At 28.4% G+C, this 16613-nt stretch overlaps 3 protein-coding genes across 3 annotated transcripts in view; 2 read left to right on the top strand and 1 right to left on the bottom strand.

Annotated features, from left to right (window-relative positions):
• Nucleotides 1-16613, top strand: part of LOC134832208 (sialin) — a 28595-nt gene that overhangs the window by 560 nt on the left and 11422 nt on the right. The window lies entirely within an intron of this gene.
• On the bottom strand, nucleotides 36-1502 carry LOC134832674 (fatty acyl-CoA reductase wat-like). Its single transcript, XM_063846783.1, has one exon. It carries the CDS (start codon nucleotides 1500-1502, stop codon nucleotides 36-38), a length of 1467 nt encoding a protein of 488 aa, XP_063702853.1.
• On the top strand, nucleotides 4658-10815 carry LOC134832673 (uncharacterized). Its single transcript, XM_063846782.1, has 2 exons — nucleotides 4658-5405; nucleotides 8566-10815. Exons 1-2 carry the CDS (start codon nucleotides 4871-4873, stop codon nucleotides 10689-10691), a joined length of 2661 nt encoding a protein of 886 aa, XP_063702852.1. The 5' UTR covers nucleotides 4658-4870; the 3' UTR covers nucleotides 10692-10815.

The following is a 16613-nucleotide window of genomic DNA, read 5'->3' as shown; positions in this document are numbered from 1 at the left end:
CGATGTCGATGAAATTTCTTCAGAGAAACGTGCCGCTAAAGCAAAAGTTTGACAAAAATGTACAAAATTTGCAAATAAATGACTCCAAAGATGAAATTATGGACAATCGTGAGCAATTTATGTCGTTTGAGTGCCTCTTCGATCGTGTCGTCATCCTCTTTCATCAAATATCGACGCATCCCTTTGATATAAAAGGGCCAAAACTCGTCCCAATTGATATTTCTGATGTCACATTGAAAGATTTCACGTTCCTGCTCCGATTTGACCTCATCAATTACTTTTTTCATGTTTGTATTGTCGAATTTGTAGTCGCGATTGAAAAATTGTCCCAAAGCATTTTGAAATTTGGCGATTTTGCGATAAATTTTTACGATTTTCGGCTTTCGTCGCTGCAAAATGAGCAAAAAATCGAACAAAAATGCCGGCAAGATGTGATAAAAGAGCTCAACGACGCAGAAAAATCCATGAAAATTCCTCGATGTGTAACAAATCTTCCATAAACTCCTTTTCAAAGGCATCGTTTTCCCAATTTCCACAGATTTATCGCCAACAAACTTGTTTGTCACGGATTTTTCGTTCGCGCAACAGTTAAAAACCACTTCTCGACTCGTTTTTTGCGTTTGATTCCATGCTGCGAGCAATATAAAGTTCGAAACGTAGTCAGCGGGCACGATATCCGACAAAGTTTCCGGTCCAATGTTCGTAACTCGCATAATTCCGAAGCCAACGCCGCAAATAATCCCGTTGATGCCGTAAAAATTGCTCGTGTAACCCGGAAATGGCTCCTTATGAGTCGTCAAAATGATCGAAGGACGAACCACACAAACAGGCAACTTCATTTTCCATCGATTTATGAGCTCCTCAGCCAAAGTTTTGGAAAAAGTGTAAGAATTGACATGCGGCGCGATGATTTTTTGCGTAAAAGTGTCGATGTAATCTTCATTTTCGAACAATTCAAGTGCTTTTATCATGATATCAGGACAAATCGATGCCGGATAGAACTTTTCCGAGACAAGTTTGTGATGCATTTGAGCGAAAGCCGTTGAAACATAGACAAAAGACGAGAGTTTTGTCATTTTTTCTGCCATTAAAAGCAATTCTCGGGTCGCTTTAACGTTTATCGTGACACAATCCTTCAAGCAATCATCGAATCTGACGTGAGCTGCGGCGTGAAAGACAATTTCTGTCTCTTCGGTGAGCAAATTTTGATCTTCTGATGATAAATTGAAGTTATTTTCGGCGAGATCTCCTTCCAAAATTCGAATTTTCTTTGAAATTTTCTTGTTTTCAGCGACATTGTTGTTCGGATCGGCGAAAATTGGCGTTCCAAAGAGAGCTGTCATTCGTTCAATTGGAGAAATGCCCTTTTTGGGTCTCACGAGCACAAAAATGCGATGAACATTCAAGCGGATTAACTTTTCGATGAGTAATTGGCCGACGAGTCCCGTGCAACCCGTCACAAAAACAGTTTTATCTTTGAAATATTCGCTTGGAAGTGACATGTTGATGCGGCGAGGAACTTTAATTAACTGTGAACCGACAACTGCGATGGACTTTTATTGTAAAAATATTTTTTATTGTGTTCAGTTTTGCATTTTGACCTATCATTTCCGTGCTGTGCGATGAAAGAGAATGAAAAAAATGTTAGAAATTTGACCTAAAAGTGCAAAAATTAGAAAAAAAAGAAAATATGAATTTTCAAAGAAGTTTAAGAAATTTTTGAATTTAATTAAATTTATTTTTTTAAGCAAAAATTTTATTCTTTTAATTAAAAATCAGTTAAAGGATATTTAATTTTTTAAAAAAATAATTTCATTAAATTTTTATTTTAAGGAAAATTTTGCGAATTAAAATTTTTTATTTTTTTAGTAGATTTTTTTTAAAGAAATAATTTAATTATTTTTAGACGAAAATTTTAGATTTTATTTTTCAAGAGTTAAAATTAATTAATTATTTAATTAAAATTTAATTTAAAATTTTTAATTTATTTTTTTCGAAAAGAAAATATTTTTAAATTCTTAAAAATAAAATTCTTAAAAAAAATAATAATTTTTATAATTTTTTCATTAATTTTTTATTTTAAAGAAAATTTTTCGAATTATAAAAATATAAGATAAAAATTAGTTAAATTAAATTAGTTAAAAATTAAATTATTTACATGAAAAATTTAAAAATTTTTTTAAAATTAAAAATTGTATTTTTTTTAATATTTAAAAAAAAGAAATAATTTAATTTTTTTAAAGAAATTATCTAATTTTTTAAATTTATAAAAATAATTGTTAAATTAATAATAAAATTAATTTAGTTAAATATTTTTTTTAAATTAAGTTAATTTATTTAATTTTTTTTTATTAAATTAATTTAATTAATTATTTTTTTTAAATTTAAATATCCTCATATTTATAATAAAAATTTTTTTATTAATTATATGATATTTTTTCTTAAATTAAATTTTTAAAGAAATTTTTTTAATTTCACAGAATTTTTCTTAAATTTTACTCATCGGATTAAATTTTGAAGCAACACATGACATCTTCAGTACGCGGCACAGAGAGAACGAGCAACATTTATTTATTAGTGGGAACAGATGGCGATAGCTTTGGCATAACATTGCATCCCATTGTTGCCGTCGTACAGCGGAAAATCAATAAATTTCAGTCTGTACGAGACGAGATGCGAGACGTCATTGTGGCTTAACATCCCTTCGTGAATACAGAACCAAATTGGATTTCCATTCGTTTCAAATTCTCTCTTTCTCTGTTTTTCTTCTTCTAACAAAAAAATTTCCCGGTAGATGATGGAAATCGAATGTTATGGAATTTTGTCGGTTTTTTTTGAAGGGGGATGAATTTTATGACACGAAATTTCATTTTATTGCCTTTTTTTATTTGACGAGGGGTTTATTTTGTTGCAAAATGTTTATTTTTGCATCATTTGCAATATTTGTATTCACATTGAGCGCAGACCTGTTTATCTCGTCACATTTCACGCGATTGTCGCAGATTAGAAAGATTAAGTTGCTCGCAAGTAAAAACAACAGAAACATGTGTCTCTTGTTTGACTTCCTAATTACACCGAAAGTTTTTGGAGAATGTTTTTGTATTTAGCAAAGGCGTGAAGAGTAATTTAACAAAAAAGGGGCGATGAATGAAATTAAAGGTCTCGTTTTGTACGAGTTTGTCGAAAATATTAAAAGTTTACAAGTTTTTGAGCGGCTTTGAAGGAAAATTCGTATGAGCGCTTTATGCAATTTAAAAAAAAAATAAGATAAAATTTTAATTGAAAATTATTTTAAATTATTTTTAATTTTTTTACAGTATTTTTTATAAAATTAGACTTCAATTTAAATCAAAATTTAAAAAAAATTAAAAAAATTAAAATTAAATAAAAATTAAATTAAATTTTTAAAATTAAATTTTTTTTTAAAATTTTTTAATTAATTTTAGTTTTGGATTTATATTTTAAAAGCATTTCGAGCAAAATTTTAATTTTTATTATTTTTAATAATTTATTTAAAAATTTAATAAAATAAAATTAAATTAAGAAAATTAATATTTTAAAAAAATTTGGTGAAATAACTTTTTAAATATGTTGAAATTAATTTTTTAAGAGAAATTTAATAAAATAATTTAGTAATAAAATCTGAATAAATTTTTCCTGTAAAACTTTAATTTTTTTAAAAATAATAAAATTCTATTGAAAATGCGACATTTTTCAAATTTAAAGTATTTTCTATTATAAAAGAAATTATATTTTTTTCATCCAAATTATTTTTAATTTTTAAAAAATTCTTCATTAAGAAGCAAATTTGAACATTTTATATACAAAAAATTATTTTTTTTCTAAAATTCTTGAAAAAATATTTTTTTTTTAATTTTTTCTTCCCTTAAAAAAATCAAAAAATTGAATTTTTCAAAATTATTTTAACAGACAGACATCAAATTTCTCCCAAAAAAAATTTTTACCCCAAAAAATGCATTTCGATTAACTTGTAATTACCCCCTTTGTTATTTTGTTTGCTTTTTCCACGCAATTTTCTACATGTTCATTTCACAACATTCCCTTCCAAGAACAATTTCATGTCCTTTTCTCTCTTTAACAAAAATTTTCCGCTCTCCCATTTTCTCTCCATGGAAATGTTTTTCCTTGCACCGCACAACATAACAAAATATTGCTCAGTAGCTGCTCAACTCTCTTCACGATTAGTCGTTCAAACCGTAAAACTCGCTTTTCATTTATCAAATTTTAAAGGAAAAGAAATTCTGTAACAAAGAAAAAAAAATATTTAATAAAAAAAAACAAAACGGTCCTAAAAAAATGTGGAAACAAATGTAGAAAATTCAAATTTTTCAATAATTTTCCACAAATTTTACTTTTCTTCGTTTCTTCTGTGCTTGAAAAGTGTTGTTTGTTGTAGTTACCTTGGTTCACTTTTTTTTTCGTTTCGTTCAACAAACACTGACTGAACATTAAATAATAAAATAACAAATAATACTCTATCATCGATATCGATAAATAAATAAAAAAAAACACGCCCACGCAATTTTCCGTCGATTTCTTGTTGCATCACAAAAACTCTCCGAACTGTGGATACAAAAAAAAATAAAATAAAAAATTAACAATTTGCATTTAAAGTGTCTTAAGTTTTATGGAGACACCGATGAAAAAAGTGCGCTTGTAGTGAAAATTATAAAAAAAAACAAAAAATAAAAAAAAAAGTTTTATAAAATAAAAAAAAAATTATTATATAACAAAAAATAAGAAAAAAAGGATTTTAATGAAAAAAAGGACATGAAGTGAGAGCAAAGTGCTATGAAAGGCGACGATTTGGGTAAAATTCACACAATCGAAGTTTTGACTGAGTCGTATCATGCTCACAGAGCACCAACAACGAGAATTTGCGGAAAAAGCTGAAGCATTAAAGTTGCAAAAGCAGAAACAACAAGCGCAAACCTCCCGAATTCACGAATCGCCGCGTTGCTGTTCCTACCAAGACAACTTGGGCGCCAATGAGTATCGCAAGGATCGTCGTGTACACGGCTTCCAGTTGCCCTTGCATCCGTTGCAGATCGCCGGTTGGATCGCCATTGTAATTTTCGTGACAGCGGCATTCGCATTGCTGATTCCCGTGTTGCCGCCGAACCTTCAGCCGGCTTTTTATTGCGTGTTGACGGTGCTTTTTGTCGTGCACGTCGTCTCGCACATCGCTGCGGTTTTGACAGATCCAGCGGATCGGGAGCTGCGACGCATCAGCACAAGGCAAGTTGTTCCCGAATTTGATCGTGCAAAGCATGCACACGTGATCGAAAATGGACGCTGCCATTTGTGCAATATAAAAACAACTAGTAATCGCACAAAACACTGCTCTGTTTGCAATAAGTGCGTCGGTAGATTTGATCATCATTGTACGTTACTTTTTGAATTTTTTTATATATTTATTTTTACCTGTCTCTCTCTTTCTCTCTGTATCTCTCCATGAAACACTGCTTTTTATCATTTTTTGAGCTATGATTTATTTTTTGGTTTGAGCACATTCGACATTGACACAAGAAAGTTGCTTCAATTTGATGATAAAGTCATTAGAAAAGTCTCTTGAGTCATTATTAAGATACTTATAAAGTTAAAATTACTTTTTATAGACATTGACAGGGCTTTTAAATAGATTTATTTGACTTTCAGTTGTCAGAAATCACATTTTGTAGACTTTCAGAAGCTTAAAAATTGAATTTGTAGAGTTTGACAATCATAAAAATTTATATTGGAGACTTTTACAACTCTAAAATTTATTTAAAAGACTTCAAAAGTTCAAAAAAAAATTTTTGTAGACTTCAAATTTTCTTAAAATTTATTTTGGAGACTTTTACAGTTCAGAAATTTTTTTTGTAGACTTTAAAATTTTTAAAAGTTTATTCCAAAAGTTGATAAAAATTAATAAAAAATAATTAATATTATAAATAATTTATTTTTTTTAAATTTAACTTTGTAGACCTTTAATTTAAAAATTTAACTTTGTAGACTTATAAAATTTCAAAAAATTATTTTGTAGACTTCAAAAGTTTAAAGAATAAAATAATTAAATAATTCTAAATATTTATTTTTAGAGACTTTATTTATTTTTATTTTGAAAAATTTATTTTTATGATGAAATTTATTTTTTTTTTATTTTTTTTATTATAAAAAATTATATTGGAGACTTTTGCAATCCTAAAAAATTTTTTGTAGATTTAAAAAAAATTTTTTTTTTTGAAGACTTTAAATTTTTAAAAAAATTTTTTAAAACTTCAAAATTTCTAAAAAATTATTAAAATCTAAAACATTTTCAATATTATAAAAAATATTTTGGAGACTTAAAAATTTTTAAAATTTCAAAAATTTAATTTTTATGACTTTTAAAATAATAAAATTTTATATTAAAGACTTCTATACTTCAAAAATTTGGTTTTTTAATCTTTTAAAATTTTAAAGATTTATTTTGGAGACTTTCAAACTTTTTTCTAATTATTTTTTACGAGAATTTTATTAAATTTTACGACATTTTCATTCAAATAAACTCCTCATTATCATTTTTATCCTTCAAAACAGTGTCACTTTCCATAAATTTCGACACACCTTTCATACCTGAAACACCTATTTAAACACGAAATGTCCAACGAACTGACTATAGTTTGTCAAAATCTGCCAAAACACACAAATCATTCAGACACCCTCAATGTCTATATAAAATTCTCACCCAATCAAACACTCACACACATAACGAATTAATGAACCACATGGGAAAAGCGGCTGACGATTTCACGTTTTTTCATATTTTTTTTTCATTATTTTTTTTTCACCACACAGTGTCTTGTTGCATGACGTGCTCTCATCATATCGCAACATTAATTAATTACGGTCGATTTTTTCTCTTTCGTTTACATTCTTTAGTTAGAACTACGCAACAATTCGAACCTTTTTCCATCAATTTTTTACGACTTTCAATCAATTTTCCATTAATAGGCACAAAAGTCACAGAATATTGATTTGCTCTGTCGAACGTTATTGAATTATAATCAATTTGGTCTTCTTCTTCGTCTTCATCCAACAACATTCCTTTGCATTAGCACCAATAAATAAATAATTCAAGCAAAGAATATTTTTAGTCACCTCGAAGAAGAAAAAAAAAGTAGTGAACGACTTTTTGTTTTGTGTGAGGAAAAAATCGATATTAACTGCTTATGGAGAACGAGTGAAAATATAAATATTAACTAAATAGGACGGCGATAAAAAATGTTCATTTGTATAACATTTGCACGAATTTGATGGAGTCAAGGGCAGTTTGGGCGATTTTAGTTGTTCATTTTATTACCCGATGCTCGAAAAAACAATTTCAAGAAGTTAAAAGTGATTTTTTGTAGACTTTTCAATAAATTTCCAATTTTTTTGTAGACTTTGAGAAATATGAAATTATAATTTTTGAAATTAAGTTAAAATTTTAAAAACTTCTTGAATCATTTAAATTAAATTGAATTTTGCAAATATTGTTCAAATTTGATTTTTTTTTTTACATGAAAAATTTAATTTAGAAGATTTTTAAAAATTTTTATTTTTAAATAAAAATAATTAATATTTTTTCAAATTAACTTTTTTTTTATAAAATTTTTGAAATCAGATTTTGAAGACTTTTTATCTATAAAAAAATTTCTCAAATTAGTTATTTTTTAAATTAAATTTTTGCGACATTTTGAATTTTCTATTACTTTTTAAAGTCTTAAGAAATTTTTTTTGAGATATTTTTAAATTTAATTTTTTTTTTTAATTTTTTTTCATATTTTGGAGACTTCATGATATCAAAATAAAAACAAAAAAAATAATTAAAAAAAATATAAAATGAAACTAAAAAATATTTTAAAAAAAATAATTTTTTAAACTAAAAAAAATAAAAATTTTTAAGAATTTCAGAATTTTTTTGAATACATTTTAAAAGTTTAAAAAAATTAAATTAAGATTAAAATTTAAATTAAGATAAAAATAAAAAAAGATAATTAAAAAAAATATTTTGAAGATTTAAAAATTTTTGAATCTTAAAGAATTTCAGAAATTAAAAAAAATAAATGATTAAAATTAAAATAAAATTAAATTAAAAAAATTATTTAAATAAAAAAAAATATTTTTTTTGAAACTTAAAAATTACAAATTTTTAAAAATTTCAGAAGTTTAATTTTTTTTTTATTTTTTAAATTAACAATTTTTAGTCTCTAAAATCTCACGAAACAATTTTTAAAAAATTTTTTCTCATAAAAATCAATATTCCATGACTTTTGTCGCCTTTTTATGTTCCTTAATTATCATTTGTAGAGCAATTTCGCCATCCCTCTGTGCTAATTCCCCATAAAATAACTAATTAGAATCCAATTTTTGTGGATGTTAGCACACAAAAACCACCTGCAGTGTTATTGTCTCACCCCGAAACTCATTCTCTCTCCCTTCTGCAACGAAAAAAACAAAAAAATATTAAATTTCATAACTCAATTTCATGTTTCTCACCTTTCTCATCCCAATCAACAACTAACCAACGGCAACACGTAGGCAAGTGGTTGAATCACTGTATCGGAGGCAGGAATTATGTGGCATTCCTTATGTGTGTACTGAGCGCCGTGATTGCTGTTTTGGTTATATTGACCGCATGCATTGCGGAAATTACTCTTTATTATTTTAAACCAGACTGGCTGAACATATGGAGCGACGTTGTCGCAGTAAATGACACGTTACTCGACGAAAATGAGGGAACAACGATAATTAATGAAGTTATTGAACAGACAAATGCGACACTAATTGGCAACTTGACAAATGTGTTGATCGGAAATGGCACGGAAAACAACGAAACGCTCGTCGAAACACTCGATGACGACGACAAAAATCTCGGATTGAGCATCAACGGAACAATTTTCGTGATTTTCGCAGCAACTGTGGGACTTTTAGCGGCAATTTCGGCAGGACTTTTACTGCATTTGTGCTTTTTCCATGTCTACATCTCGTATTTGGGCCTTACCACGTACGAATATATCCGAAATCAACGAACTTCAGCAACGAACGCTTATCCGCCGCAATATACGCAGAAGAATGGCACGCATCACAAGAAGGAAAATGGACTTCAGCAAACGTCAAATGGGGGAAATCATCAAAATGGGACCTCAAATCGTCGATATACGACATTTTTCCGGAGTAAAAGTGCTGAAGCGTATTTTTGTTCGAACATAAACCCAATTTCGAACAGTGAAAATGTCGCCCATGTCGATATTGAGTCTCAAAATCGCCCAAAAACGCTTTATTGCTGCGACACAGTTGAATCGCATCATCATCGACACAAAGCTTATTACATGTGTTCGGTGTTGGAAGATGCAAATCCCGAAAATTCCATGAATGATCTCTCTCGAATTAATTATTATCCGGAAGATGAGGCCCGATACGAGTCTAAAACGTTTCATTGTTGCTCGGAATTTGTCGAAAATCAACCTGCTGTCGCTACAGTTACGGGAATTCTCGAGCAATCACGTCGAGAAACGGCATTTTTGCATTATACGGAACAATGTACGTTCTGTAGTTTCAGGATAAAACGTCCTGTGACGCGACAACAGCAACAACGGGTCTCTGCATCGATGGAGGATAAGCGTTGTTGCATCAAAACTGTCGCTACGAAGCATCACAGATGGCGACGAAAGTGGAATTGTTGCTCGAATGTCCCAGATTCGCCCGATGTTCCGATGGCATCGCAGTTTTTGACCCAAAATTTGCCCAATTCCGTCGTAAATGTTCGCCAAATGAACGAAACTGGCAATCCCGAGACTTCGGATCAGCAAAATAACAATTTGGAACAAGCGACAACGACATCGACGACAATTACGATTAGCAGTTACGACGAAAATAGTGCCAATAATAATAATTTTAGCGTAATGAACGGGAATAACGATGCCAGTCCGAACAATAATTCCGCGCCAACGCCTCAAACGGACAACGTGCAAGAGATAATCACAATCAGCAGTAGTTTGAGTAACATTTCCTCCTCATCGACAACGACAATTATGCCGCCATCATCTTCATCCTCGAATAATCCGACGCCCTCGAAGCGGATGCGAGTTCGAAGCATTCGTCCCGTCATCCGCCTTCGTCATATGTTCCGTGTACTCGGCAAACGGTATCGTCGCCCGCGTTGTCGACACATTGCCGCCGCTGCTCAAGTCAAACAGAACCAAATTCGTCCCTTGCCGCAACAAAATACGGGAAATTCTCTCATTGTGACGTCGCCCGTGCAGCAACAAGCATCCCCGAATGGACAATATTCGACTGTGACACATCAAACAATTCTCCCGACATCCGCCATCAGGAACGAATCGCAACAACAACATCTTCTCGTGTTGCCTGCACTTCCGCCGCCGCAACGGAGACGCATTAAAACCACAGAAACAGACATACAAGAGTTGGCAGATACACTTACGTTGGTACAAGAGCAACAAACGCCATCCACGATAATCCGTCTATCGACATCAAAGTCGCGTCGAAAGCAAATTTTGCGCCCTCGAAGTCCTACGTTGTCGCCCATTCACGAATCGGGGTTGAGTAATCCGACATCTCCGTTACCAAAGCATCGACAAAGCTCCGTGGAGACGCCATCAGATGATATTTTGCACATTACTTCAGAGGACTGTATTAATTGAGCCTAAAAATAAAAATAAAAAAAAAATTATCCGTACCACTGTCTAAAAGAAATCTCTAAAAATATTTCATGTAAATAAAATAAAATTAAATTATCTGTCTAACTATCACTAAAAATTAATTAAAAAATAAAACCCAACTAAAAAAATAAAAGTTACTGAAAAAAAAATTTTTTTGTAATAAAAAAATTTATGAAAGAAATCGACTTTTAGGTAAATAAAAATAAAAAAGACAAATATAAAAAATAATGAAAAATGCTATTTTATATATATTTTTTAGAAGAAAACAGATAAAAATTGTCCATATATGAGATTATTTTGCTCGAGGGTGATAAATACAAAAAATTAAAATTAAAAAAAAAAACAGATTGAAAAAAATACAAAACAAAAAAAAACTAACCGTCAAAAATATCAAATTAACTACCAAAAAGTGTTAAATAAATTAAATAAAAATGAAAAAAAAAAAAATGTTTTTTTAAATTTTTAGTTAAAAAAATTATAAAATGAAGGCAAAATTTATTCTAACTTTAAAAATTTATTTTTTAATATTTTTTTTTATTTTATTTTATTTTTTTTTTAATTTTTAACGAATATTTTTATAAAATTATATTTTTTTATGAATAAAAATAAAATAAAAATTTCTTTCATCCAACTCACGAATATTCAATTTTTGTTTGAAAAATTTTGAAAAAAATATATTTTTTATGATTTTAAAGATAAAATTATTTAAGAAAAAATTTAATTTTAGTTTATTTTCTTTATAAAAATTATTAAATATTAAATAAATATTGAATATTAAATTCTGTATTAAAAATTAAAAAAAAAATTGTTTCGACCCAAAAATTAAATATTTGAATTCAAAACAAAAATTTCATGTAAAAATCGTAAAAAAACTAATTTTCACTTCTTTATTTTTTTTTATAGTTTCTTAAAAAATTATTTATTTTTTTTTTATTAAAAATGTAATTTAAAAATTAAAATTTTATTCACTTAATTTTCTTAATCTTAATTTTTTTCTTGAAATTCAGTTTTTCATTTAATTTTCTTTTTAAAAAAATCCTTCAACTTTAACTTTTCTATCGGTAAACATCCCAAAAACATCAAAAACTTACCAAATTTATGTCACACATAAGCCATAAAAACTTCGAAAGCAACATTTCTTTCCGCCAAATCGCCATTTCCTTATCTTTCCGATCCATCTTTATTGCGTAAGTGAAAAATCTCCCTCAATACATGATTCGGCAATCATCACAATCGACAGAAAAATTCAGAAAATATTTTTTTTTGTTATCTCCCTCGTTGATCCACGTTCCGAACATGCTAACGACTCACATGTGCTCAGCAAAAATATCGAAATCCACTTTTTTCATTAATATTCGTCTCACTCACACGTCTCTCTTTGCCTCGCTGCTTGCTCCTTTGAATGCAGTTGAAATATTATTTATTCAAAACGCTCGCATTTAATGACTTCTTTTCTTCTTTTCCTCTGTTTTCTGTCTATTTTCGAATTTTTTCTCATTTTTTGCTGTTCATTGTTTGCTTGAGGCTCGAATTTTTTTTTGTATTCAGGAAAATGAGGAAAAATTATGATAGTTGCCAATTTTCATCCGAGTTTTTATCGCAACACGCAATTTTTTTGTCTCTTTTTAATGAGTTGACAGCCAACAGGTTGAAAAATTTTTGTTTTTCATATTTTTTTAATGAAAAGCTTTTTAGTAATGAATAAATTGGTGTCAAAAACAAAAAAATTGTATTTTCCGCATGAATTGAATGGAAAGTAAAGAGAAATAAATTTTAATGAACCGAAAACTAACAAAAAGTATTTTTTATTTTTATTCAAATTAGCAGAAATAGGACAAAGTTTCGTATCAGGCAGCAAGTAAAACTATTTACTATCCATGAATTTTACTCGAATTTGCATAGACATGAAAAATGTTTTGTTTTTCTGCTCTATTTTGAGTTTTTGTTGCATTTTGTGAAAAAAATGTGATGTTTTGACACAATCGAGGCCTGTCTGAAGAAAATTTTAACAATTTGCATTGGGTAAAAATTTCAAATGTGCATTGGGATCAATTTTTGAAATGTGCATTGGGTCAACTTTATTATTAAATATTTGGACAGAAAAATTTTAAGTTTTCTTTGTAAGAATGTAAACTGGGTCTAAATTTTTCGAATGTTCAATGGGATGAAAATTCAAAATGTGCATTGGGTAAAAAAATATTTCGAAAAATATGTGAATATTTTTTTTCAAATTTTTAAATTAAATTAGTATAAATTTTAGTTTAATGTGCACTGGATTGAAATTTAAAAGTAAAAAATGTGATATGGGCTCAAATTAAAATTTTTTACTGAATCGAAAAAAAATTCTAAATATGCATTGGGCTAAAATTTGAAAATTTAGCATTAAAAAATTTGAAAATATTTATTGAAAAATTTTCAAAATGTGCATTGGGCTCTTATAAAAATGCACTTTCATCCTTTTTTTTACGAAAACTTTCATGATTTTTTTTTTCTCTGTGCAAAAACAAATGAATGCATAAATAAAATGATAAATAAATTTGAATAAAAGGACTTGACTTGACTTTTCTGTTTATTAGATCATTCAAGTGAAGTGAACTGAAGTGCATTGTAGAAGCAGCAGCAGCAACAGTTGCCATTCGTTCATCGACTTGACTTTGCTGTGATTTCGATTCGATGTTAAAAATTTATTTTATTGACCGCTGCATTGATTTTCTTCTTTTTTCGTATATTTATTCATTATTCATTGAATTATTGATAAACGACGAGGAGGTTCTGCATATCTGCGTTGTTGTACATGAAAAAGTGGGTTTTCCGAGAATTCAATTGAAATGTAACCAAAGTGGTAAATTGATGTCGCTTCGTGTGTGTTTGAGCTGAAATAGATGATATGGCTTTATTATCGGTTGGGTATTATTTATTGGGGAAGGCATCAAAAGAATGGAGTTGTTTGAAGGAAAAAGAGGGACAAGGACATCATGAGGTTGAAAATTGGTTCGAAATTGATGGCTTTGATTGATTTTTTGGGTAATTTCACTACAAAAACCTATTTTTAGGCTCAATTTTTATCATTTGTCTCTCTTTGGAGCAATTTTTTGATACAATTGAGACATGAAAATACCTTTCCAGCAATCCAATTGAACAAAATTCCCCAAATTAAGTAAATTTCCATTCCTCTGAAGATGATTTCTTCAATTTTAAAGGATTCTGTCTGCAAAAATCTTCCAAGAACACTCGTTCAACAGAGTTTATCGCTTCTAAGAATCACATTTTGATGGAAAATTGACGACTTGTTATCAAAAAAGCACATTAAAAGGTCAATGACGGCACTAAATCTGCTTATAATCAGTCTCTTGATAATCTGTTTTTTGTAATTTTCCGTCTTAGCTGATGTAAATCGTAAAAACTGAGGTTCAATGTCTCTCAAATGTGTCTTATCGGTACTTTTATAAGATTAAGAAATGTATTTTTAACCTTTTTGAAGGATGATGGTTGACCATTCAATGAAAGCAAACGATTTTAGCGGTTTCTCTGTGACGCACTCTTCAAAAGCGTTCGAAGAAAATTGTTGATAAAAGAATTCTCAGGAAAAAAATGCTATTTATTGCCACATGAATTGATGAAAAGGTCAAATTTGAAGAGATGGATGCTAAAAAAGGATGAATATAAATACTTTTTAAGGATTTGAAAGGAAAGCTTACATGAAAAATCCTTAAATTTGATACAAAAAATTATTTTGTGACTTCTTTTGTTAATTTTTGACATCAATTATCGTCCTTTTTAGAGAAAAAATATCATTTGATAAACAAAAAACCTAAAAATTAGTCAAAAAAATTTAGAAAAATCTAAAAAATATTTAATTTTGAGACAAAAGAAATAAAAATTTTACCTTAAAGACTTAAAAAATTAACATTTTTGAAATTTTTTTGTCCTTCATAAGCTAAAATTCATCCAAAAACTCTTCATTTTTCAACAGTTCATGTTTCCTTCCAACTTTAATAAAATAATATTTTAATGGAAACAGCATTTTCCGGGGTTATCCATCCGTGCAGCGGCATTTAACTCCCTCCTTATTAGAATTTTATGAGAAATTAGACAATTTCACAACATTAACCATAATTTATTGCCATGTTCCCGCCTCTCCTTCCTTCGCCATTCCTGCAATTACCATTTTGTGCCCTACTAAAGTACTCATTTTTTGTCGAAAACTCATATTTTTTCATCCAATTTTCTCGAACGAAACATTTTTGCATAAGATTACGACACGAAAAAAAAATTCACAACGGGATTGCAAAAAAAACATATTTTTAAATTATTTGATTTGTGATGCGGAAAATTGACTTCTTGTTGAAAAATCTGCTTCGGAAGTAACAAATGGCACACGGACGTCATTTCATCGCTCATTGCGTGAGTTCCGCAAAATAATAATTAATATTTTATCACAGCTGACCTTGATCTGCGTTCGGGTTGCCTAAAAATAAAGAAAAAAAAAAACAAACAAAAAAATTATTTTTATGAATCCCAATCACGTTTTTTCGCGCTCTTGGCACGGATCATGGTAAAAAGTTGCGTGAAAAATCGCCTCGAAGGAAGTTTTAATCAGATTACGATGAAAAAAGTTCGTTTTCGGGTGATTTTTTAACAAAATTTATTCCGAAAAATATTTTTTTTTTAGGACAAAGACGACAAACATCGTGAAGTGAGTCGATAATCAAATGCAATTGTTTGTCTAATTTAAAAATATTGTAAAATACGAAGGGGGGTTACTATACGATGCAATTCGTAATCAGGTCGTCTCTATTCGTTCTTGTTCTCCATAAAAATAAAAAAAATAACAGCAAAACACAATAAAAAGGGGGAAGCGAGATTGACTTAACTTACTATCGATACTCCAATGACGTGACCAATTTTCTCCAATCTTTTACGAATCAATTCAATCAGTGAGTTAGAAAATGCCATTTACGTGTCTGACCAGCTACGAATGACTTTGCGTTGATTAAAGTCGTCAAATGGCTATAAAAAAAACGTCACTCGTTCGTGGCAATGAATTTTGAATGAAACTTATTTTTAGACGACAAACAGTCGAAAAAGTTCAAAAGTCTGTCTATATTAAGAACGAATCGAACAGAAGTTTATAATTTTATGTTTATTTTTGGGCTTACAGAAATTATTTTAATATTATTATTTATACACAAGACGCGACTCGAAATTTTGCATTTTCAACTTTGACCGTGGTGCATAAGTTGTTGTCATTGTTTGAGGGTTTTGGGCAAGTTTTTGAAGTGAGTTTTAATTTTGGTTCGTTTAAAATTTCATTAAAGAATTTCAAAAAAATTTTTTTAAATTCAAAATTAAAAAAAAAATGTTATTAAAAATTGAAATATATCAAAAATTTTGACAAAACTTTAAATTTAAAAAAAAATGCTAAAATTTGTTCTAAAAAATTTTAATACGAATTTCTGAAAAGTTTAAGCTTTAATAAATTTTAAAAAATTATAACTTTTTAAACCAAATTAATTTTTTTTTTAATTTTCATACAAACTCTCGGATAAGCTTAAAATGTTTTATTTTATTAATTTAAAATAATTTTAATTTTTTTATTTAATTTTTTTTTTTGAACAAATTTTTATTGTTTAAACAGATTTTGAAAATATGTATTTGAATAATTACAACAAATTTAATTTTTTTAATATAAAATTATTAAAATAAAATTTAATAAATTAATTTAATAAAATAAAATAATAAAATTTAATTAATTAAATAATTCTTTTTTTTTAATTTTTTTTTTTTAAATTCAATATTTTCAAAAACTATTCAATTTTGTTAAAAAAAAAAAAATAAATAATTATTTTAAATAAATAAAATGAAATTTTTTAAGCTTATCCGAAAGTTTGTATTAAAATTTAA

Source organism: Culicoides brevitarsis, chromosome 2 (genome assembly GCF_036172545.1).
Source record: "Culicoides brevitarsis isolate CSIRO-B50_1 chromosome 2, AGI_CSIRO_Cbre_v1, whole genome shotgun sequence".
NCBI classification, from domain to species: Eukaryota; Metazoa; Arthropoda; class Insecta; order Diptera; family Ceratopogonidae; genus Culicoides; species Culicoides brevitarsis.
This window is presented reverse-complemented; position numbering and strand designations above follow the sequence as displayed.

Bases quoted from the DNA above. Each gene is read 5' to 3' on its own strand.
- LOC134832674 (XM_063846783.1), bottom strand. From the start codon at position 1,502: ATGTCACTTCCAAGCGAATATTTCAAAGATAAAACTGTTTTTGTGACG.
- LOC134832673 (XM_063846782.1), top strand. From the start codon at position 4,871: ATGCTCACAGAGCACCAACAACGAGAATTTGCGGAAAAAGCTGAAGCA. The intron at 5,406-8,565 runs GTACGTTACTTT...GGCAACACGTAG, and splicing joins CGGTAGATTTGATCATCATT to GCAAGTGGTTGAATCACTGT.